Below are 14,457 nucleotides of genomic sequence, written 5' to 3' on the forward strand. Positions count from 1 at the left end.
GTGAGTTACAACTTTAACATACATAAAGTATTGATCAAGTGGGTAAGTGGAAACTTATTCCACCATGCAACAGCATTATTTACGGCACAATTGTTGGCAGTTGATGGTCAAATTCAACGTGCCATTTGCCTTGTGATGGTCAGCGAGCCAAGATAGCTGGCGTAACAATCTCTTTAGTTGTGTGATCGTGCTCAGAAAAAGTGGGCGATTCAATTTGGACACGATTTGCAACAAAGCGCGGAAAGCAAACAGTAAAATAACATTTGCTGGGCTTGCTTACATGAGTGTTGATCACAAGCTTTTTACAAATATTTACAAATATAACACAAGGGAAACGGTTCCATATAAGCGAATGATCACACAATAAGTCTTGCGGCGCGGGGTGAAAAATGGAAATGGAGATGATCTTGTAAGAAGAACAGAAGAATAGGAGCTTGGGGGTGGAGGAGTTGTTAGCACCTCTTTAGGAAAGTAAGTCGACCCGCGCCTGGCGGATTGAGCATCTTCTGTAGGAACTTTCATCGTTGGTTGAAAATTTATTGACAGGCGGCGTGGGGTTAACAGCTCAGGATCACATGTCTTTGAGTCTGCGTGCAGCATCTTTGATGATCGCTTTCCTAGGGCGACCTCGGCCCTTCTTGGCGGGAGGGGGCGCTTCGTCAGGCGACTGGTCTGATTGACTTTGATTGCTTTCGGAGTCAGTCTCTTCATCTGTTTCTTGGAGCTTCGGCTCATTCGCCTTGCGCTTCCCATTGGCTTTGCTGGATGATGGGGAAGGCGAGGAGAAGTTTTCCTTGGCCTTCGGAATCTTGGGGTTGGCTGGGCTTCCTGAAGTTTTGTTTGGGGAAAATTTAACACTGAAAAGGAACGGTCAGTGTCGGGATTGGCGGGGTTAGGAGGAAGGCTTACATGGTACGCCCGTCTCCTGCCAATTTGGTAATGCTGGTGGAAGCAACGGGATTTTGTTTTCCGATGTGATGACCGCTTGTGACGCTGACATCAATGACCTGTGGGACATCTACTTTTAAAAAAAGTGGTGCAAGCTGGAATAGGGTAGGGTTATCATACCTGAACTACGGCCATATGCGTTTCCATTTCAAACCCAACCAAAGAGCCGCTGATCTCCACCTCCCGTCCGACAACATACAGCACATGCCTCTTGATATAGTTCTTAGAAGTTGGTATTATGTACTTGACCAAAAAGGATTTGTGACATCTCTCCTGCGGTAGTGCAAAGTCGAAGTTAGAATTGTGGGCGCAAAGATGTTGTAGGCTGCTTACCTTTGAAGACCAGTCGTGATGTAAGACGGTGACTTCAAGATGTGTTGGTTGGTCAGGGTTATTGGATGCCACTTCACCACGGTGTATGACCATACCAAGTCCAACAATGTTTGCTTTGTTTGTCATGTCAACGCTACAGTCCGAGGTGGAGCAAATCCGGGTTGTAGAAGCTTGGTTGTAAGTAACCGTGGGTGTGGTTCCATTATTTGAAGCAATCAGTTTACCAGCGAGCTGATAAATTGTAGCGGGCTCAAGGATGTTAGTGAGAGCGGTATTGGTCGTCAAATTTACCTCAAAGTCTTGAGGGTTCGAGTTGTCAACTCCAGAACATGAAAAAAAGCTTTTGGTATTAACGTTTCCGTACTGGTTGGCGCGTACGGCTTCAGGGACGGACTGAGTATTCGTGTCAGTGGTGTGTAAACAACAGTCCATGAAACATAGAGCTTACATGATTCAAAGGTTCGAACAAGCTGACCAAATGAACTGGGTGGTTTGGTGATCAAATGCCGGCAATAGTTTGAGTGGTCAGGAGGTGAAGTTGGGGAGCTGATCGTCAAGATCAAAGCGGTTGATGAAAGGGGGTTGTGATTGTGTGAGGTAAAGTGCAAGAAAAATTTTGCGATTGAGTGAATTTGAAGGGTGCTTGGTGATGAGTGAAATGGGATGGTGGGGATGGGATCCTCGGTGGGGAGAATCTTGAGGTATTTATATTAGTGATGGGAAGCTATTGTTAATGATTTCAGGCGTATCAAACACCTATGCGGTCAAGCTTGATTGGTTAACTGACGCTTAACAGCCCTGATCGGTTGAGTTTCGCCTGGGCTGGGTATTTGTTACTGTACAGACTGAGTACTGCAACATCTGAGGGTTGTTGTTGCTGCGGTCCAACCAGTAATCCTATTGTTGAGCCGCCAACTGGCCCGGTCGCTTGAGAGATGGCAGGGCAATGTGGTGGTTGGGGATATAGTTGGACGGAAACTGCTAATATTTTGGTCTGCAAGTCTGTTGGACAAAGCCGATGGTGTATGAAGATTCCAGGAGGGGGTGGTGGTACGTATTTTGTAGCTTTGCGGATTGAAGTGGGCAATGCAGAACATAGTTCTAAGCCAAATATTGGGTCGTTTTACATTACGCCTTGTTGTGAAGACCGCTATGAGTTTGAATTGATGGATGTGAATGTACAGGGTTTGGCGTGTTTGATGAATAAAAAGGCTGGGTCAGGGTTACTACATTAACGGAAGGGAGGGACAGGCCTGGTCGTGGGGGAACGGATTGCCTGTATTGTTGTGGTGTATGAGCGCGTCTGGCTTGGCAGAGTGATGGCTCTTCGTGTGTTGTCATGGAAAGGTCGCGCCACTTGCGGAGCGGATGAAACATTGGGAGGGGGTGTGATGGTGGGTAGGATGAGGCATTGGCCAAGGAGAATTACCTGAAGGGTTTATAAGAGTAGCTGATGTCTGGTTGGGTGTTTTCTCTGGGACTCCCCCCGTTGCACTTGCGCGGGTTGGAGTCCTCACAGACCCGACTTTTGCCCCACGCACTTGCGCCAGGCTGAGCGGGTTAACGCCGGTCTCTTTTCACCTGTGGCATGTCACAGGTTGGGAGTTTGTTAAACCTGCTGCTTATCTTTTACATTAGTATATATCTATTACTTTACTTGGGATCTATCTATTACATTATTGACCTGGCTGTGGAATTATTGTATTTTTGTTTATTTTGTTAATCTACAGGGGAAACCCTTGAATTTTTTTTTGGTGAATCTGTGGTTTTAATAAACTTAGATTGAATGGTGTATGTAGAAATTTATGAATGTTATCAGGCAAAAAAAAAGAAAAGATTCCTCTGGCTTGAAGCTAACAGAAGGGGAAGGAGAGAGATTATAGAATAGTATTAAGGAGACATGGAAAACAGACAAAGGTATCAAGAAGAATAAGAAAAAAAAATGATCAATATAAATTGATCAATATACGACATGGCAAATTCATCCATCTTGGTAGTGCATGGGTATGGAGACAAGAGATCTCTGAGACCCGGTGTGGTAAGCCAATCCTGAATATGGCACCAAAATCAAAGTCTTTTCACCTCAATATAAACCTCTCTGGAATACTCAAGCACCCACCTCCCTTAAGGAGCAAGGCCAGGACAACTCATACCCATCAACAGGCCGAGCTTGAGAGGGATTTGGTGCTTGAAGGGCTGCCTCTCAGGGGAACAAGAAAAAGAATATAAGAGTATGGACTCTTAAGGAAAGGTGTGGCTATGGAGATTCTTGAGGTATGTCTAAGGGTTTACTTTCTACTAATCTAATAGCAAGTTAAAGGTAATGTAAAGTCTGTCCAACCTGATATATTTGGCATAGACTTATCAAGCTTGTCCACTCTGATTTAATGGCATAAGCTAGGCTAGTGAATGGTGACCAGTGATCTGGATTGCTGGGACAGGATCTGATGTGGAACAAAAGGTAGGGCCAAAGAGGGCAGACTATATACAAAATATTATGGGGCTGAGTTGTGGTTGGAAGAAAAGATGAAACAGTGAAAATTCTCAACCAAGGGGCTGAGGCTGAAAATGCTATGGGGATGGGAAGTTCTGAGAAGAGGCTGAAATGTGGAGAGACAATGAAACATCAGAAGAAAGGGATTACATGTCATATGAGTGGCTGAAAAGGGAAGGGCTGAAACCAAAGGGGACAAGGGGTAACCAAGATGAAATCTCTATGGTTATTACATGTGTGGCTAATGCCAAGATGAGGTTGTTATGCTGGATTGGGAAGAGAGAAAAAGATGATGAATATCCAGGGTCTTTCCTAATAGTCTGGCTCTGTCTGATGGGTGACTTTCTCCCACTTGTGCCTAGCTGGGTGCTTGAGGATTATTGAGTTGGTGTAGGTGGGTATCCAGAAGGTGGGGAAAAAGGGTGAAGAGAGAATGGGGGGCCTGTTGATGGGTATGAGTTGTCCTGGCCTTGCTCCTTAAGGGAGGTGGGTGCTTGAGTATTCCAGAGAGGTTTATATTGAGGTGAAAAGACTTTGATTTTGGTGCCATATTCAGGATTGGCTTACCACACCGGAGTTTTCAAATAAATATATAAGATACTTATAAGCTCAAAATTGAAAATCTGAACAGACTAGAATGACGGAAAGATCAAGGCGAAAAAAATTAAGGTTTTTGGATTTTGCAGGGTGTAGTGCCAAAAGAGTGTGCTCTACACCAAACTGGATTTCTGCTGTCACACCACGAAACTGGGATTGCGCGCAAGTCCCTCTACCAATGTTAGTGGGTTTGCACGCGCCCCTCTGCCATACTGGGTACGAGGGACTTGTGTCAAGTTCACATCCTGGTATAAGGCGCTTCATTTGGGAGTATGCGGAGATGCTCAAGCGTATTTTGTTTTGCATTGAAGAATCCGGTCTCACGGTGTTGGCCTCCAAGCTGGCGGTGTGCGTACCCGCCTTGGAAATAGTGGGGCATGTTGTCTGCAAGGATGGTTGGCGCATGGCGAAGACTAAGATCAACAAGATCCTGTCGTGGCCAACTCCGGAGAATGCAACCGAGGTCCGAGGCTTCCTGGGCGTGGTAGTGTATGTCCAAATCTTTATTCCGTCCCTCTCCCAGATATGCCTGCCTCTCAGACGGCTGACGCGCAAGGATGCGGACTTCATCTGGACTGAGGATTGCGACGACGCGTTTGAGGAGCTTAAGTGCATCGTTGGCAGGGACATTGTCCTTGCTAAAATTGACTTTGGGCCCGAGGAAGGCCGGATCAAGTTGGCGGTTGATTCAAGTGTTCACGCGGCTGGCGCGGTGCTCTCTCAAACCGACCAGAATGGGCTAGACCGGCCGGCACTCTACAAATCACTGCTTTTCTCGGATGTGGAATTGAGGTACTCGCAATCCAAGCTTGAGTTGTGCGGTGTTGCTCGCATTCTCAAGAAGCTACAAAAGATTCTTTGGGGCCAGCATTTTGAATTAAAAGTTGATGCTCAGTCTTTAATCCAGATGATCAACGCGCCAAGTCTTCCCAATGACGCGTTAGGTTGCGTTTATCCAGCTCTTTTCGTTTGACATAGTCCATCGGCCTGGCAAGTCTTTCACCCTTCCAGACAAACTCTCTCGATCCCCGCTCTCCAATTTTGATGAGGAAGCGCCCTTGATAAGACCCCTTCATTCCTTCTCAGTGACCTCTGAATCCGGATATGCGGGTTATCAAGAAGGGTTCTGGCGGCGTATGGAGATTTTTCTAGCCACTCTGACTCGGCCTGAGGGTTCGGATCCACAGGAGTTTTGGGCCTTGAAGCGCAGATCGCCGGACTTCTTTTTACAAGCGGGGCGCCTTATGAAGCGGGGTAGCTCCTTGCCGCGGATTGTGGTGAATCTTCCGTCAAAACAAGACTTGATTCTGTAAATTTCCAATAGAATTCGCACTCAGGAAAATTGATATACCTGAATAGTATAAGAATTGATCCTAGAATAAGACAACAACTCTCAACAGCTACGACGACGACTCTGCACACACACACCTGCAATAATGCAGTGATTTTGTTTTTGAAAGATTGGGATGGATCGGTGAAGGACGCGCAAGAGGATTGAATTAATCTCTTCTTCACGGTGATGATGATATAAACGCGTGTATTGTTATTGATAGTGATGCAATGAAAAACATAGATTTTATGATAAAAAGAAATTTATAATTGAACCTGAATAGTATAAGATTTGATCCTAGAATAAGACAACGACTCTCAACAGCTACGACGACGAATCTGCACACACACACCTGAACATAGATGAAATGGATAAAGGAATAAGAACATTTGTTGAATGGGGAAGAGAAAATTGATAGGATAGGATATGAAATTGGGGGTTGGGAATACCGGCAATAATGCAGTGATTTTGTTTTTGAAAGATTTGGATGGATTGGTGAAGGACGCGCAAGAGGATTGAATCTAAGTATGTACAAAATATGAAATGAATAAAAGCACGGAAAGAGGTGATTGTTAGTTTTTGATTTAGCGGAGAATTTGTTGCGGGGGAAATTTTGATGGAGGTGTTTTCCACTTACTAGTCTCTTCTTCACGGTGATTATGATATAAACGTGTGAAGAAAAGACTAGCAAGCGCGTGGCGATCTGGGGTTGGGTTTTGTTGACGGGAAAGTATTGCTTAGGTTTGAGTTAGGTTTACTTTCATGATGATTAAGATGCAAGTGAAAATTGGACAACTGCTGCGTATTCATAATGCAATGTGGAGTGCGCGCGAGAACTTCATGTAAATTAACAGATTCTTCGGGATCTTCATGAGGGTTTAGGACATTGGGGTACAGCCAAAACCTACCGCCGAGTGTCTGAGAGGTTCTGGTGGCCTTCCATCGAGTAAACCGTGATGCGCTGGTGTTGTAGTTGTGAAGCTTGTCAAAAGAAGGATCTCAGGAGACCTCAGGAGTTGCGCTACCAACTGGCGAGTCTACCGTGTTCGGCCGTTGTGGAACTACTCAATGGGGAGAATAGAGCTTGGAAGGGAAATGTATAGCAACACTAGTACTAATGTAAGCTATGCAAGGGTGCTGATGAGGCTGCCTTCCTGACTAATGCTGAGGGGATGAGAGTAACACTAATAAAAAAGAAGAAAAGGTGTGGCTGATTTCTACTTGATCTTAGGAGCTAGTACTATGAGCTGACTACTGTCTACTGAGGGTGAGAGGGTTAAAGCAATGGTTGAAGGGGGAAAGCAATTGGAAATGATTCAATGGCAATGGGTTGATGAGAATGGGCACTATAATTTCTGTATCTAAAATTCTCTATAAATTCTGCATGAGGTACAAGTGTGGAGGGGAAGGACAGTTCTTATATGAAGGAAGGATGAGCACAGACAATGAGGGGTTCTGGCTATGGGAATGAAGGTTATACAAATGGGGAAAGGTTCTGGCTATGGGAATAAAAGCTTGTACAAATGGGGAAGGTGATGTGAACATAATAACAACTTGTAATGATGAGCACTACTGAAAGAGATAAGCACAGATCCAATGATGTAATGTGTACAATAGGCATAGTACATAATGAGCAATGTATGTAAAGGGTTTAGCATGTGAGAAAATAGCTGTGAAAAGAATGTGATGTAATGATTCAACTAAGTTACCAATGAAATGAGTATTGTAACTAATGAAGACTGTAAGGCTTCTGTAAGTCTTATATCGTTTATAACTATTGAACCATAGAAGATAAGGGGGTACTATGTATGAGTGACTATAGGTGAAATTTGGCGTAGAATCTGAATACTCAATAATAATGAGGTATTTGTGAAGGGTTATGGGGAAATGGGTAATGTAATGATGAATATATGTAAATGAAAGCAATAAAATACTACTTATAGCTTGGAATGGAGCACCACACTGTGTCTCAATGGATGTGGTTCATCTCAAGGCCGGTGGGGCCAGGTATTTGATTGTCGCAAGGGACGACTTTTTGGGTTGGGTCAAAGCCAAGATTCTCAACAACCTCACGTTGGAGGCGGTAGCTTCCTTTCTTCAGGAGAATTGGACCATGCGTTATGGGCTGGCGCATTCTTGTTCAAAGGACGGTGGCTCGGAATTTGGAGGTGCTTTGGTGGAGATGTTGCGCGCTCTACCAGGCCAGCATAGGGTTTCAACTCCCTACTACCCAGAGGGGCAGGGCATGGACCTCTCAAGGCTGCGCTGGCGAAGCTGGCAGGCGAAAGTGTTAAGAACTGCCGCAAATATTTGCCTTTGGTTCTTTTTTCCGACCGAATTTCCACTGAAAGGACGACTGGCTATTCCCCTTACAAGCTAATCTTCGGCCAGCTCGCGGTGTTACCGCTGGATCTCAAGATCAAATCCTACCTGGGCGTTGACTGGGACGCAGTCAAGGACACCTCGGATCTTCTTGTCGCGCGCTCTCGCCAGTTGGAACGCAGCGAAGAGACACCTTACAAGAAGCTGATGGATGCGCGGGGTGATTCCTTGCGCTATTGGGAAGAGAAACACTCGTCAAGAATTCGCGATCCCCTCAAGACTGGCAATCAAGTGCTTGCCTTTAATTGGTCTCTTGAGACGCAGTGGGGGCAGTTGTTTGCTCACCGGTGGAACGGCCCCTACCGCATCGTGAAGCAGGTCGGGGGGGGGGGGGGGGTTCTTACGTGCTGGCGGAGCTCGATGGCACTAAATTGAAGCGCCGGTTCGCCGCAGATCAGGTCAAACGCTTTCATTCCCAAGGAGGCAATTCTGACCAAAAGTAAGTCCTCCCATGTGTATGCACCTCATGGTATCTCCTACCGCCGTCGTCGTAAGCCCTACTTCAGCGACTCTGTGAGCAGCCCTTGGGTCCCCCTCCTTTCTCTCTTTGTTCTAGAATTCTCCCGCAACTTCACGTAAACTCCCCGAGGAGTCTAGGGACAGACTCCAAGTGGTGGTCTGATGTGGTGACCACACTCGTGGCGCCGCAGGCGCACAGGATATCCGGCGGAATTTCAAGCTCAGCAAGACTTCAATATTCCATGTGCAACATCAAGGTCAATTAGCGCGCTTTGCGCGGGGTGGAATTCTCAAGACGTATCAGGATCAAGAACCCCACGTGTCTTCCTTCTTGTTTTTTTGGCCATTTCTGTTCTTTTCCTTGTTTTCTTTTCCTTCTGTTTTCTTCTGACCCACTTTACTTTTTTTTGTTTTCCATGTGCGCCCGTTGGGAAGGCCTTGTTATGCGGAGGGTTGGTCTTGCTTTTGTTTTGTCTCAGGTTGTTTGTTTTGTTGGTTTTGTTTCCTTCTTTTCCTCTCTCCTCCTGTTGTTGTTGCGCGCGTGTGCGCGCAGGTGTATGATGACTTGTCTGCAGCATGTCACAGCCCCCGGAATCTGAGTTCAGTTTGTACTCAGATGATGGGGCGGCATGGACTTCGTCTGAACCATAAAGTCTTGTCTCAGATCATCCATCAACCAGAAGAATCCCAAATCTTAAGTTTATTGATCCTTGCATTTGCCGATATACTTGCGGAGCTTCTGAGTTCATTCTCTCAGCCCCGCGTCGATCATCTTCCAGATCACCTTTCTTTAGATCACTTCTCCCCAGCTTAGTTCGCCAGCTTTCTTTGTCCTCAGATCCTCAACATCAAAACCACCGCTGACGGAAATCTCCCTTCCGTTGTCTCTCATAAAATCCCCCCCCCCCCCAAAAAAAACGCTATCCCTTTGAATCCCAGAATCCTCAATCTCCAGACCACCGCAAAGGCAGCGCACAGCGCACTTTCCCTTCCAGTAACTGCCGATAGCCCAGCACCGGTCGGAGTTCCACAGCGGCAGAAAATCCCAAGTTCAAATCTGACCTCAAGAAATAAAAATAATATTATTCCTTCCCCCTTAGATGAAATAACAGTTTTTTTCCCCCTGCCCTTTGAAATGAATGTTATTTCCCCCTGCGCCCAATGCTATGATAGCAAAAAGCGAACTAGCGCTCTGAACTCGCTATTCAGCGGCACCAAGCCGCTAAAAAGCGGCTATCTAGCAGTTTTGCCGCTATTATAGTGGTTAGCGTAGCGGTGGCCCGCTCTTTGCCACTAAAAATAGTGCGCTATTATGATCTGGTTTCCCACCCCCTATTCCTGAACAAAAATGTGAAGCGGCATGGCCGCTTCCCTCAGCGTAGCAAAGCTGACCTGGAATTCGCTACGCTTCCGCTTTGCGTAGCGTAGCTGTTGCGGTGTTGTTGGCGCCAAGATGGTATTTGACGTCACCTGTGTTGTCTTCAGACGCATTCGTTGACCCGGCAAACTTGTTTCAGATGGTCTCTATGGGCTATCTCACCACGTTCAAAGAGACATTAAACCTGCCACAAGGAGTCATAAGATGGAGAAGTACCATGGCCTTGGGACCGCAGTGGTAGCTCACAGAAGGCCCGCCCAGTAATGCGCTTGAGCCAATCACCATGTCAGCACTCAGAATCTGCAAGGTGATTGTCATTGGCTTCATCAGGATGAGCATCAGATTTTTCAACAGGAAAAGTCAGGCAGGGAGGGGGAGGGGGGAGGAGGAATGGGGAGGCATGAATTATTGTCACTTGAACCTTGCAGAAGTGTTGAAATTTACTTTCCAAAAAAAAAAAAAAAAAAAAAAAAAAATCAGTCTCAATATATCATGCTACATCAATTTTGTTCAAATTTAATGGCTTGTATATATGACTCATCATATCCAATATGCTAAATTTCTACTAGGACTGAGATTGATTTAACGTTTGTACCAGATTTGAGTAAGGTGTCTTTTGCTTCTGTTGTTCAATCAAAGACTAATGGGAGGTGTTTCCCCAAAATATTCAATGGGTCAACTGATGTTATCTCAGAATCTGAGGTTCAACATTTTTTGAATCTAAAGAGATTGATTGAGTCTGGTTGGTTTGAAACTATCCCCTAAAATTATCAGGCAGTGTTTTTTGTGCTTCTGCCACTGTGTCTCAAGCAGGGCTAAGATTTATTTCATGACTAGAGGCCAAGGCCAAACGTATCTAAGCCCTTGTCCCCAAAGCGGCCAGAGGGCACCCATTTGGCCTGGGAGAGATGCATAGCATCGAGATCTCTCCCGCAGGGAGAGGACTTATGAATTATCAGGCATTTCGGCCTGAGAAAATCACCAAGCTTTGGTGGTAGACGATGTAATCACCACCTGGAGACCATGGTTTTTGCCAAGTTCATCTCTCGTCTTGACAAGTCAAAGCTTGTATTTTACACAATCAAACTGTGTATTCACAGTTTGGGAAATCCATCCCCCTCAAGCCCAAAAAACCTACAAAGTATGAGATCCTTTGCTGCTTACTGGCAAAGCCATGGCCTTTTCGGTGGCCTCTTTTTTGCAAAGTCACCTTCTTTCTTTTGACAATTCTGCCATTTCTGTCACCTGCTCCTCTTTTTTTTGACCTTCCTCTGCCTCTCTCAACTATTTGCATACATACAGCCAATCCCTCCCTCCAATCATCAAATTCAAAACACCTCCCTCCAATCATCAACTTCAAAACACCTCCAATCATCAACTTTGAAGCAAAACACCTCCGATCATCAAAACAACACCGCAATGGTATAACACAACATACAATTTAAACACAACAAGAACAGACAGTCAGAACTGACAAAACTCAAGGCAATATGTACTCTGATGGCCCAGATAAACCTCACTCCAAAGACATTCTTCACTGCCTTCCTGACCAACACCAACTATGCCATTGCTTTTCAACGTCAATACTGGAGGACTAAAAGAGGCTGAAATTCTACTCTGGAACTGTTCAAGACAATCCGTGGTTTTGTTTGTCAAAAAAAAAAATGGAAATGCTTGATGGGAGCAATTTATACTCAATGAGGTAATGTATTGCTTTGTGTACAGATTTTTTTCAATTTTTTACTAAATTTCTGGCTCCTGTTTGATACCTCAGGCCACCAATATTGTCCAATCACAAAAACCGCCGAGTGGAGCCTACCCGGAGGGCGCATACCACAATACAAAAAAGATTACCAAAGAAATCTTCACTCTGGAATCAAGAAAAAAATGAGACCACAAACTAGTAACACACCATATGCCTTTCCTTTTCCGATTAATCTATAGCAAGCTAGCAACGCAGCCAGGTGCCCCTGTGGATCCCAATCTTGAGGATGATGAAGAGGAGGCAATCAATGACAGCGATCCTATCCCTCCCACTGACTTGGATGGAGATGGACATGATCCGGTTGAGGAGTTTGATGTCAACTCATCCTTTGATCATAATATACGGGCAAATATCACTGCAAAAATAACTTGGTCAACTGCTTGAAGTTGACATGCAGGATACTCAAGCCAAGCTGCCATTGTAACTCCACATGAATGCAGAAGTGCCTTTGTTGGCACAGTCACTGTGCAAGGTGCACAGTGACTGTGCATTGCAGCTTGGGTTGAGTCAAACCTTGAGTAAGGCTGGTGTAACACCACAAGCTTCCTCAGAGTTGCCGCATGTCAACTGCTCACATTTGACACAGTTTTTTTTGCAGTGTATGGTATTCCTTCTCCTCTTTCATGTTTCTTGTTAGACTTTCCCACCCAAACCAACTGACTGATTCTCATTTAATCTGTTTTACTTCAAAAATAGGTTGCCAAGACTATCTGTTCAATGGTTGCATTTGTAAACAACCGCCGGAACAATGGCAATCAACTGAAGAACTCACTGACCTTCCTCGCATGTGGAGTCACCGATAGGGTAAATATATCTTTAAACTACATTGGGTTGTCCTCTTCTCGCAAAACTGCGCACCACGCACTCAACAACCTTAGCCGCCGGTCCAGCATTCATATCTCAAAGGCAATTGCCAAACCAATTGCGCCGTCCTTGGGACCATTTATCTGTTTCAACAATCTTGATTTCGAGCAAAGGATACACACTATGTCGGTCGGGAAATCTAGTCGCATGTTCCACGGCACATGGGGCTACATCCACATCCCTAGCCCCAATCTTGTCTCATCAGTCCCATCCACCAATCTCACACTCAACAGTTATCAACAAGCGATGTCAAACACCAGTCACTTCAATGTCCACTCTCAAATGTTGCTACTAACACCAAACAAAGAATCAAATTGGGAGCTAGTTATCAAAGCTCAACTCACATCAGCTCTCCTTGAGCATCTCGTCACCCCGTCCGATTCCTACGTAGCCATCAACAAAAGTCCTCCGGTCATCGAGCAGATATCAACTGATATTCCAGACATCACAATGTTAAAACTAATTATTGCGTCGGAAACTCGGCACAAGGAGCTGGCGAGGTTTTTCAAGCCATTGTTGATCAGTCATCTAAGACAACAATGTCCAATTTTTCCGCTTGGCTCCAAGTCATCAATGCCGACCTAGCAACCTGTCCAAATATCACCACCCTTCAACGACAGCGAATACCAAGCAGACACGACGAAGAGAGCATGATGAATGTGGTCACAATTCTGGGTGGCGCACATAATCTGTGGAATATCAGTCAGGCTATCTAATCTATGCATGCTGGGGATATCTCGGACAATCGCGACTCAGGTGCATGCCGCTTTCTTGACAGCTTAGGTATACCATCAAAGAAGATGTTAAGTAAAAAGGATTTCACAGCAATGATTAAAAACATAGAGAAGATTCATACAGCAACGTTGGTTCAATGTCTCATGTGAGGAATTGCGGGTTTTTCTTACCTTTTATTCCTTTTTGACCTTTTGATTCTTTTTACAGGGTTGTTATGGGAATTCAGGCGAATCATATCACCAAAGATCTCCTGAAAAAATTCTAGCGCAATGATCAAGGAAATTGTTGATCAAACTTACAAAAGGTTCTTCTCAATCGAGGCAAAACGTGATGCCAGACTTGAAACTTCGCCAAAGCTCTTGAATCTGATTTTAAGACTCTTGGACTTCGCCACCATTGTTGAAGGAAACTCAGCAATGAAAGCAGGAGATATTGGCCGCATTATGAACATTTGGAGGCAATGGGCTGTCATGGCCCAAGGAATCCCGAAATTGAAAAACTATTCGATCCAACTTCCCCGGATGATCATACTGTCAGCTGGCTACTATGGCAGAGCCACCGTGACATAAAAATATACAAATAAAATATAAAAAGTAGTTTTACATATGAAAGAGACATTATTACTCTTACATATGTAAAACTACGCAAAAAACATTAAAAACACTTATAAATAATTAATTACTTGGCTTTGTGTAATTAATAAGTAAAATATTATGAAAGATTCTGATTCTACGGGTAAAATAACCTAGGGTACCTCACTTACATGTACCCTTAATTATTATCCCTTCCTTGTGTAAACTAACTTCAAAGTTTACGCAAGTGCATCACGCCCCGCGTGGATGCACTTGTATGCACATATATATATAAGTACATATATTTACAACCATTTTCAGTGACGTAACTGAGGTGTTGTGTACAGTTCAAAAGATAGCTTTATTTGTTGCGTGGCGCACCCAAGCCCGCGTGCTTTGTTGCCTAGAGCTCAAGCCCGCGCTCCTAGTGTAAATATATGCATAATGCATAAACTAGCCCGCAACCAAAGCGCTCAGGTTACCAATAAGTAAGAATGGGCCAGAATACGCCCCAATAACAATATTACATGTGTTATAGGGCTTGTACACATGTAATTAATCACCAAACAAGATGTAATTACCACGTCATTCAATATAAAA

At 44.7% G+C, this 14,457-nt stretch overlaps 1 protein-coding gene across 1 annotated transcript; it reads right to left on the reverse strand.

The window, feature by feature from the left end:
• Positions 1–571: 571 nt before the first annotated feature.
• Positions 572–1,000, reverse strand: PtA15_8A304 (uncharacterized protein; the record flags this gene model as incomplete). Its single annotated transcript, XM_053171720.1, has 2 exons — positions 572–824; positions 957–1,000. The coding sequence occupies 2 exons, from the start codon at positions 998–1,000 to the stop codon at positions 572–574; spliced, it is 297 nt and encodes a 98-aa protein (XP_053022955.1).
• Positions 1,001–14,457: the final 13,457 nt, after the last annotated feature.

The sequence above is a fragment of the Puccinia triticina genome, chromosome 8A (genome assembly GCF_026914185.1).
Source record: "Puccinia triticina chromosome 8A, complete sequence".
NCBI lineage: Eukaryota > Fungi > Basidiomycota > Pucciniomycetes > Pucciniales > Pucciniaceae > Puccinia > Puccinia triticina.